The sequence below is a fragment of the Pan paniscus genome, chromosome 7, assembly GCF_029289425.2.
Source record: "Pan paniscus chromosome 7, NHGRI_mPanPan1-v2.0_pri, whole genome shotgun sequence".
NCBI classification, from domain to species: domain Eukaryota; kingdom Metazoa; phylum Chordata; class Mammalia; order Primates; family Hominidae; genus Pan; species Pan paniscus.
The window spans coordinates 100657981-100668983 of NC_073256.2; the positions used below are offsets into that span (position 1 = coordinate 100657981).

At 35.9% G+C, this 11003-nt stretch overlaps 1 protein-coding gene across 23 annotated transcripts in view; it reads left to right on the plus strand.

Annotated features, from left to right (window-relative positions):
• The window catches only part of RALYL (RALY RNA binding protein like), a 730691-nt gene extending 729562 nt beyond the window's left edge, over positions 1–1129 (plus strand). For all 23 annotated transcript variants that reach the window (XM_057303038.1, XM_055116694.3, XM_055116691.3 and 20 more), the window contains one exon: positions 178–1129. In XM_057303038.1, coding sequence (XP_057159021.1) covers positions 178–195 — 18 coding nt within the window. In that variant the 3' untranslated portion in view covers positions 196–1129. The remainder of the gene's footprint in view (positions 1–177) is intronic.
• The last annotated feature ends 9874 nt before the right edge of the window (positions 1130–11003 follow it).

Genomic DNA, 11003 nt, shown 5'->3' on the forward strand with positions numbered 1-11003 from the left:
TTGCCTAGAACAAAGGACCTAAGAACCTACCATCAAAATTATTTGTCCTAAATATCTAATTCTTCCTTTATTCTTCCCCTGATTTAACCTTAAAATCTAACTTACATATCAGTATACGCATGCTATCAACAATAAAACACAAATCTCTGTATTTAAAATTTTTTTTTATTTTCTCAGTTTCTACAGATAAAGTGATCTGAAATAACGCATGATGCCGCAAAGCAGAAAAGAGAAACTGTGACAACCCCCAGAAATGTGAAAGGAGGTTTCTTACTGGACAGCAGCATCTTTGGTTCAATTTATATAAAAACCCAAATAAATAAAATGGACAGTATTGCTCAGTTTTAGAAATTCCATTTCTTCTATGTTTTAAGCTGTACAATTGTCAGGTTTTTATGGTTTAAATTGTAAAATGTGTTTTCCCCTTTGCTAATTATGTTTTTTTTCTTAGTCTTAAAATGTGAAAGGCATTTATGAATGGTAAGGGAGACACTATATACAAATGTATATTTGTAAAAGCTATTTTTATGATTAGCATGTTTCACTGTTGATCATATATAAAGTCAGGTGATATTGCAATTCTGTATTTAAAGCTTATTTCCAACAATGTCATGTAAGAAAAGATGCATCTTATGCTAGTTTTTATAATTTATTTATAATTTATAGTTTAAAGTAATTCAGATCATAATGATAAAATACTTGAAAAAGTTATATTTCTGCCCTGTATAAGCACCCTTTTTATTAATAAAGAATGCAGATATTTCAGATGTGATATAATAGTTAAAGAACTGTTGGTTTGATCTGTGATTAAGTTGAGCATGCTCCGCTCTACTGAACTAAATGATCCAATTATTACTTCAGTCTGGGTATGAGATTCCATGGACAAGTAAGGACTAGATTGCCAAGGAAAAGACTGTCTTGCCCTTGGATCCAAAAGTTTAAATTAGTGCATACATCATGTCATTTCACCTCCTGTTCCTAGGAACTCTCCATTCCCAAGCATTGCCAGTGTTTTCCAGATAATCTTAGCTGTTGTCTTGTGCTGTGGAAATGGAAGAAACCATCTTCACAGACTGTAGGAGAATTCAACATATAATTTCTTAATAAATACTGTTTCTTTTAAAACAAAGTTGGTGTGTATCTTTCATTTGGGGTATATTTAGTTTTAATATTCAGTTTGAACTTTTTCAGTCACTGTGCTACCACAAAATCAGCTCCATAATGAAAGTAGTGTATCTTTACCAAAGCGTGCATCATAGGTTCTACATGCCCACACTCTCTTGGGAGTGACCTGTATTCTGGCACTGATAATTTGCCGTGTAAAAGAAAGCCAGATGGCCTTCAAACCTTGACAGAAGTCATACTCCAGTTTATATTTTAGGAAAGTATATTTTTCCTCCAAATACAGAATTTTAAGAAAATATTTCAGAATACTACTGAAGGTGAAACTACTTCATCGGGAGGTATTTACGTTCTGCCAGACTTAAAGTCTATACCTAAATGACTGCAAGTTCCTCATTAAAGAGCACAGAGAGAACATCTATAAATGTCACCAAGGACACTTAGTAAGATTAAGCCCTCCTTTTTTCAAAGAAACAGGAGAGTCTAAAACCACCTTGGTACATGTTCCCTTAATTTTCTATTTAATTTCTTTAAGGTAATTTATCTTATTTCTCTGTCTTCTGAAGACAAGCTAATGAAAAACAATGCCCTTTTATCCAACAAGAGGTATTAAAAACCAAAATTCTGGACAAAAAAAAAATTACAACTCTAATATTAAAGAACATGCATATACTACATTTTCCTATTTAAAGTCTTTAGAAAGTTGCACATAGAACCTAGGATCTGGATCAAGAATGTACTTCCTTTTTAAGGGACTGCAAAAACCATACCATGATGCACTGTTATTTTTGATGACCATAATAGGCATGGGAGAATTTGTGACTGCCAGATTAGACTCTGAAAATAACCTGTATATGGTTCTATATAAAATCAGCAAGGTGGCTTCTTGGTTTTCACCAAATAGATGAATTTTCTAGGAATAATCTGATACTCCAGAGAGGAAGTGTTGCAGGCACTGCATATTAGAAAATTATGTATGTGAATATTTTTCCCAATTTGTCATTTGTCCTCATAGTATTCAATAAACAGTGTGGCATTTATAATCAAGCATGATCATAAATTATTGAGAGTATCATATTTTCCCCAATGGACATTATTCTCAAAATAAGATAAATAATTAAAGTGTATAAAAATAATTCTTTGTTATTGGGCTGGATTTTCTCCACACAGACCTTGAAATATAAAACCATGGGTCTTTGTGTTACCAGTTCCTGGCTTAAGAATTTCTTTTAATGACAAACATGGAATAAAATATATACCAAATCAAAGTACAGGTGATTTAGGATTGTAATCCCTAAATGTTTGGTTTAACAACTTAAAGCTTTCAAAGGCTGAGGAGGTGAATGTGAGCTTCTTCTAACTCCAGATTATGTCAGTCTCATAAAACAATGCTAAGGGAAAAAGAAAAAGAAGGATATTGCTCACCACATTAAATTCAAGAAAAAATATGAAAAATTAGGCCCATTGCTTAAAGGTAGGTAAACTGGTGACTCATGGAAATGTGAAAAGGAAAAGTACCAATTTTGCTTTCATCTTCTTCAACAAAAGAATGGTTATCAAAGCAGAAATGCACAACCGAGTGAATTAAAATAAAAATGAAGCAGAAGATAAGCCAAAAAGAAACAATTTATTTAAAATTGTTAAGGGGTTAAAGGTTTAGACAACAGGCCTAGTGCGGTCGCTCATGCCTGTAATCCCAGCACTTTGGGAGGCCGAGGTGGGCAGATCACGAGGTCAGGAGATCGAGACCATCCTGGCTAACACGGTGAAACCCCATCTCTACTAAAAATACAAAAAAAAAAAAAAAAAAAAAAAATTAGCCAGGCGCGGTGGCGGGCGCCTGCAGTCCCAGCTACTCGGGAGGCTGAGGCAGGAGAATGGCGTAAACCCGGGAGGCGGAGCTTGCAGTGAGCCGAGATCTACCCACTGCCCTCCAGCCTGGGGGACAGAGGGAGACTCTGTCTCAAAAGAAAAAAAGGTTTAGAGAACAATGGCTGGGCGCAGTGGCTCATGCCTGTAATCCCAGCACTTTGGGAGGCCGAGGCAGGCATGTCACTTGAGATCAGGAGTTCAAGACCAGCCTGGCCAACATGGTGAAACCCCATCTCTACTAAAAATACAAAAATTAGCCAGGCGTGGCAGCACGTGCCTGTAATCCCAGCTACTCAGGAGGCTGAGGCAGGAGAATGGCTTGAACCCAAACGGGCAGAGGTTGCAGTGAGCCGAGATGGCGCCATTGCACTCCAGCCTGGATGATAGAATGAGCCTCCGTCTCAAAAAAAAAAAAAAAAAAAAAGGTTTAGAAAAGGTTTAGAGAACAAAAGTTACAAATGCAAATATTTATAAAGCTCTGATAAGAAATATAAATGAAAGAAATAGCCCAGAAGTAAGTTAGCAGAACTTAAATGCAACTCTGTTGATGAGTAGATAACCATCTCTCAGTTTCATCTGGGCACCTGAAGAAATGAAGAAATTCTAAAGAAATGAAGACCTGGATTGACCAGGTTTCCTGATTTTTCCAGAGAAAGTAGACCTCCAGAGTTTAAAATGAGATATTTTATTTTGTTTCTTTTGCTCTATTCTAATGTGAATCCTGGTTTAATTTACATCCAGGATTTACTAGTTATAAGACTTAAAAAGAATAAATTCTTTGTAATTAGAAACAACAAATTCAGGATTATCTCTGGTGAGAAAGAGAGGAAAATAGAATCTGGGAAATAAAATAAGGATATTCAACAACATCTGTAATAATCGATTTACTAGGAAAAATGTTTGAATCAAACATGGCAAAATGTTAAGATTTGATAAAACTTTAGACTAGGCTGATATTCATTATATTTCCTCTATGTTGCTTTTTAGGGTTAAAATACTTCCTTATAATAAAAGTATGTGATTTATATCTCAAAGTTTCTATACATAGATAAGTTTCTATATATAGATCTATACATAGAAACACAGTTTTTCTATAAAAAGTTTCTACACATAGATCTATCTATACATAGATATAGATGTACATATTCATGATACAGAGATGTGGGTGATATAAAAAGCACAGATAAAGGTGGTAATTTGAAACAGCAGACTGTGACTTTGTGTTCTACCTTTTCTAGAGATGTTCAAATTCCTAGGCAAGAATATAACCTAGAGAAAGAGAGATGCACTAATGTTCAAAGGCATTCTTACAGAGAAGGAATGTGCACGTGAATTTATTTTTTTGTTATTGTTGAAAAGGCTTCCTATCAGCACTTGAGATATCTGGAAACTCTAGAAATTTAAATATGAATCATGCAAGAATTTGGGGTACCTAAATACAAAAAATAGTTTCCATGTTTATATGCTACTCCTATAAGGCTAAGGGCTTTGCCTTTTCTGTCTTTATACTCTGTAAAAATGGTGCCTTGGACATAACAGAATTTATCCATATATGTTTATGGAATTAGATTAAACAGGGTTTTAGGTTTTTACCATATTATAAAAATAACAAAAGCCATAATTTGTTCAGCAAGTACTATGTGCTGAGCACTGTGCTAATTACCTTACATGTATTATCACTAATGCACAAAGGAAAATTGCATGGTGGGTATTGTTACCACCAGTTTACAGGTAAAGAAAGCAGATAATTTGTTCACTCATCAATTCTTTATTGAGTACCAATTCTGTGCCAAGCACTGTTCCCAGCAATAGGGGTCCAGTTACAAATAATGAAGACTGAAATTCCTGACTTTAAAAAGGCTGTACTCCTCTGGGGATGACATGTTAACAGGCCAATAAAGAGGCATATGTATAGTATTGCAGATGAAAATGATGATAAACACAAAGGGAAAAACAAAGCAGGGAAGGAAAATGGGCTGATGAGGTTTTAAATGAGCGTTTCAAATAGGCTGGTCAGGGAAGTTTCCTTGGTAAGGTGGCACTTGGACAAAGGTGTGAAGCAGGGGAGAGGGTGAGCTATGTGGCCATTTATGGGAAAAGTCTCCTGAACAGAGGGAATAGCAAGTAAATGCCCTGAAGCAGGAATATACTTGCTGTGTTCAGGAACAGCAAGAATGACAACATGTTTGGATTCGAAGAAAATGACGGAAAGAAAAGTAAGAGATGAGACCAGAGAAAAGCTAGAATTCCAGATCATAGAGCCTTAGAGATGAATCTGAGTGCGTTGGCTTTTATTTTGCATTGGATGGGAAAAAGTGGAAGGTTTTGAGCTGAAGAATGAAATGATCTCACACAAGGGTTAAAAGAACTATGTGGGCTGCTACATTGAGAAAAGACTAAAGAAATAGAAGGAACCCAGAAATTCCTATTTTTAGGTTGAGAAACCACTGCATAAGCATGGCCTGTGACTAGACTGGTCTGATCAGAGCAGAGAAGCACGTTCCTTTACTCATCAAATATTTGTTAAGCCTTAGCTCTATTCTGTGTGTGTATGTAATAATGGGCATGCAGTGGTGAATACAAACACGTTTCTGTTCCTCAAAGTACCTGGTCTGGTCTAGTGAACAATTCTGGGAAATAGCAGAATAAAGACGGAAAGAATAAAAACGTCTAAAATGATGTTACAAGTTAAAAAGAACAATGGCTGCCAAAGTCTTGCTTCTTACAGCACTGATGGAAATGGATAGAGAATCATTTTTTAAATTACCTTTGCTCAGTTGACTGTAACAGAGCAGCATAGGTGCCCTAAAGTACAGCAGGCAAAGCTCAGATTTACCACAACTTTTTACAGACTCCACAAACTAGCTGTACATTGAAGATAACATAGCTATTCACCCAAACACAAGGGAATACTCTTCCACGTTAGCCACAGTGATGGCACACATCTGCACACTCATCAGCTCCTCTCTTTAGATAGCCAAGACAATACTTCAGTTCTTAGAACACAAAATGGTAGCCAACTGCACAGAACAAAGATAACGACCCATCAGCCAGCCCTTCTTCAACTATAAGATCCTGGTTTTATTCAAATATCAAATGGCCAGTGTATTAGTTCATTTTCACACTACTATAAAGAACTACCTGCGACTGACTAATTTATTTTTAAAAGGGGGTTTAATTGACTCACAGTTCCGCATGGCTGGGGAGGCCTAAGGAAACTTCGAATCCTGGAGAAAGGCAAAGGGGAAGCAAGGCACATTTTACATGGTGGCAGGAGAGAGTGCTAGAGCAAGGGAGGAAGTGCCACACTTTAAAACCATCAGCTCTCATGATAACTCACTATCACAAAAACCGCGAGGGGAGAAATCCGCCCCCTGATCCAAGCATCTCCCACCAGGCCCCTCCTCCAACACGTGGGCATTACAATTTGAAATGAGATTCAGGTGGGGACACAGAGCCAAACGATATCAGCCAGGTGCGTCTGAGAAGGCTGGGTCCCTCCTTAACCCTAAGGCCTGGATTTTGAACTTAGATAAGCCTAAGCCAATGATTCTCCACATCTGTGTATTGCTACACAAAGAACTTTTAAAAATACAGATAACCATAGGCCAGTTTCAGATATTCTGATTTAATTGGTGTGTTGTTATAGGGGTTTTTTGTTTTGTTTTGTTTTGTTTTAAGTTGCCCAGGTAGTTTACGTGCAGACTGTGTTGAGAACCGCCGACCTAAGCTAATTATGGAAATCCATTCCTCTTACAAGTGGTTAATTGAGGAATGAGTATGTAACACAATTCTTTACAACAAGATATGAGGACTTACCTTCCTGGGAGCTCCTCAGAAAGGTGTTCCCGCTGGTGAAGGAAACACGGTTGAGGATTGGGTTCTTTTCTGCTTGTAGAAAAAGCCGTGTTGTGAGGATTGGAGGCCTGGAGCTCCAACACCTGTCTTCTAATGATGAGGAGAGGAGCCAGAATATTGAAGGTGGCAGAGGGAAAAGATGAAAGTATCTGGGTCTTCATAATGCCTTCCATCCACTAAATAAGCCCTGAAGCCACTCTACCTCTAGCTTATATGAGTTAATAAACATGTTTATTATTCAAATAACTTTTTTTTTTTTTTGAGACGGAGTCTTGCTTTGTCGCCCAGGCTGGAGTGCAGTGGCGCGATCTCCGCTCACTGCAAGCTCCGCCTCCCGGGTTCACGCCATTCTCCTGCCTCAGCCTCCCAAGTAGCTGGGACTACAGGCACCTGCCACCATGCCCGGCTAACTTTTTAAAATATTTTTAGTAGCGACGGGGTTTCACCGTGTTAGCCAGGATGGTCTCGATTTCCTGACCTCGTGATTCGCCCACCTTGGCATCCCAAAGTGCTGGAATTACAGGCGTGAGCCACCACGCATGGCCTCAAATAACTTTTCTATTGGAGTCATATTTTCTGTTATTGCAGCTGAAAAAAATTCTAAATAATTCTTATAGTTACCTAAGGGAAAAGAAGTTAATTAGAAGTACCACATGCTTGATAAGATAGTTAGGGGGTTTTGTTTTGTTCTGTTTTGTTTGGGGGAGTTTTTTTTCAAATTAATATACCTCAGTAAAGAACTGCAGTCTTTTTTTCAGATATTCTATTCTGGGCAGAGAACAAAATAGTTAAAACAAGAGAAATATTTCAGTTAATTACAGAAAAAAAAATTCTAGTTTGAAAAAAACTAAAAAAACTAGTTTTTTTCAAACTAGAATTTTTTTTTTTTTTCTGTATACTTCAAATTGTACCAAAAGCTGTGGTAATTAACCTGCCATGGAGGCCTGAATCTTAGAGGTAGAAGCCACCAGCATGCAAGCAATCAAAGACAATCATGAAATTCCAACCACCTTTCGGTTTGCAAACAGAAAGAGGTAGTAACTCTTTGGTAGACAAGTGCATATGCAAGGGGAGAAAAACAAAATGGAACACATCAAAAATAAACTATGTTATAAAAAAGAGGAAATATTTCACTCAAAATTAAGAGAATGATCAGATCCCTATTTTTTATAAAACAGGATAATATTTTAGAAAACAGTTGCTCTGTGTTAAGGGGAGAAAAACAAAATGGAACACATCAAAAATAAACTATGTTATAAAAAAGAGGAAATATTTCACTCAAAATTAAGAGAATGATCAGATCCCTATTTTTTATAAAACAGGATAATATTTTAGAAAACAGTTGCTCTGTGTTAAGGGGGGGAAAAAAGTACCAGACAATAAGACCTTGAAAATGCCAAAAAAAATTGAACAATTTTTTAAAATAAAAAGACAATAAGACCTTAATAAAATTGGAGCACAGAGCCATTAAAAAGAATGGATATGAAGGCAGACATTTTTTAAATAAACAAATAGACTTAAGGAACTTGAAAACAAAATAGTCAAATGCCAACTGTATAATTTAGAAAAACAAATATTTAGTGAAAGATAACTTTAAGAGACTTCTATGTGATATAGAGCAAAAATAAAGAAACGAACATATAAAAAAGATGATATTAAATATTGAGGGCAGAGAAAGAAGACTCAATACAAGCATTTTAAATCCTCAATACCATAAATTTGTTTAATGTGGTTTCTGCCTGGGCATCCATTTCTAGGCCTGACGTAAGTTGTTTGAAACCCAGTTGTACCCTGTCACCTCTGGCCTAGTAAAAACTTCCCTTCTCTATATGGTTGCTGGTGATATAGCCCATTTGTTTCCTCTTCCCACTGACCTACAGCCCAACACACCCACTGCTGCTATAATGATACTTATTCATCATCATCAGTCATGTAAGTTCCTTCCCTCTCTTTCATGCTTTTTTTTTTTTTTTTTTTAGCTAGCCAATTCACAACCCCCATGGAAAGCCTAAGGAATAGTGCCATGGACCTTAATAAACATATAGTCCCACAGATCCTCTCCTCTCTCCACCTCCCAGCCCCCATCTTGAGCTTCCTGTCACATCAGGACTTTCCCTAAGCTTTTCATCATTACTCCTTACCTCTCCGGGACCTATGAGTAATAAATTTCTTCTGTCTCATGCATTTTGGTTTCACCTCCTCATTGTGTCTCGCCTGACACACACACCCAAATCCCCTGGTCAGGGCTCTCCTAAACAGTGACTATTTTGGCTTATGGCCACTCTGGACAGAGATACCTCAAGACTAAATTAGAAAGAAACCATAAAAATAAAAATCACAACATTCAGAAAGAAAACTGAACAAATGGAAAAGTAAAAGACATAATTGAAGCAAATGTTTTACTTGAGTGAAAAACCATCTACAACTCAAAAAAAGCACCATACTCTAGGAAAAATCTATTTTAAAAGAAAATCCAAAATTACAGGGAGAAAAGTGAAATATAAAAATAAAAAAGTAACAAATTCCAGGAGGCTCTCAAGCAGCTGCTCCAAAATAGCTAAGGCTGAATCTATGATAGAAAAATTTTTATGATCAAAAGTGCTAAGCCAGAATAAGAGCGAGCAGAGCCATGAATACTTTAATTTGTGAAAGTGTATAATGTGTATAATTAATGTGTATAATATGTGAAAACACGTATGAAATATCTCATACATCTGTAGACTCAGAATGTATGCCATTCATGCTGAATTCCTGAAAACATTTTGGAACAATTAACCTAAAGATAATGTACCATGTGATATCGAAAAATAAAAATGCAAAAGATGTTTATAGAACAAATATCTAATGATGACTAGTGAATTCAATATGTCACAGAGTTACATATAAATGTTGCAAAGATATTTCTAAAATAGAATTTTAAAAATTATTAAAAACATGATCTATATGTAAATATAATTGCTGCTAAATAACAACCTGCTTCTATAATTCCAGATTGAGTTAATAAATTTGATTAGGAGAGGACAACAGAAAACAAATGTATGTTAAATGCCTTATCCTGCACAGGCCCATTCATTTAACAAACATTCACAAATAATCTATGATGTGTCAGACACTCTTCTAGATTCTTAGAATATATCAGTGAACAAAAGACATGAAACCCTTCACCCTGATGAAGCTTGTAGCATATCAAGTGTATATTTCATATAAAGTTAATCACTAATAGAACAAACCCAACAATGACAAAATTAAACCAGACATTGCCTGTACCCCAAAAGAGGAAGGAAGGAAGGAAGGAAGGAAAGAAGGAAGGAAGGAAAGAGAGAAGGGAGGAAGGGAGGAAAGAGGGAGGGAGGGAGAGAGAGAGAATAGGGAAGGGTGAGGAGAAAAGGAGGAAGAAGGAAAGGCAGGCAATGGAATGTGAAGCAAAGTATTTTTTAAATGCCTAAATCGATTTTTAAATGCCTAAAAAATTGTCATTTTTTTAAATGACAGGAAGTTCAATCACTCTATTGAAAGACAAAAAACAACTACAATTAAGCTACCAAAATCTATGATATGCTGCTTAGAAGAGTCACAAAAATATTAAAACGTTGCAAATGATTGAATGAACCTCCCAAAAGTTTCATGCTCAGAGATTTTACATGTGATACCCATTAAATATTTACATATTGTTCATTTCCTTGCCATGTAATCCATTTTAGAGCAATAAAAGGACCTAAATCTCTGAATCTATTCAATTCATTTTAGGGAACTACTGACTCTGATATAAAAACTTGATGAAAAAGTAGCACCCAAAAGCTAAATATAGCTAAATTAGCTAATTCACTAATATTGGTGTAAAAATCAGAAATAAAGCAAAATACTAGCAAAACAATTCAACACAATATAAAGGATCCCCCATGACAAAGTGGGGCTTTGTGACAAAAATTCACACACATTCTCACACACATACACACACATAGATATATGTATATGCATCTTAAAATAACATTCTACTTTATACTGAAAAAGATGTTGTAATTTAAGTTACATTTACAAGAAGAACAATTCTGCATTTAAATTAATATTTTATCTTTTTCTAGAAGAGGAAGGTAGTTCAATAAAGCAAGAAACAGAAATCAATAGTATAACTAGTAGAAAGGACGAGAAAC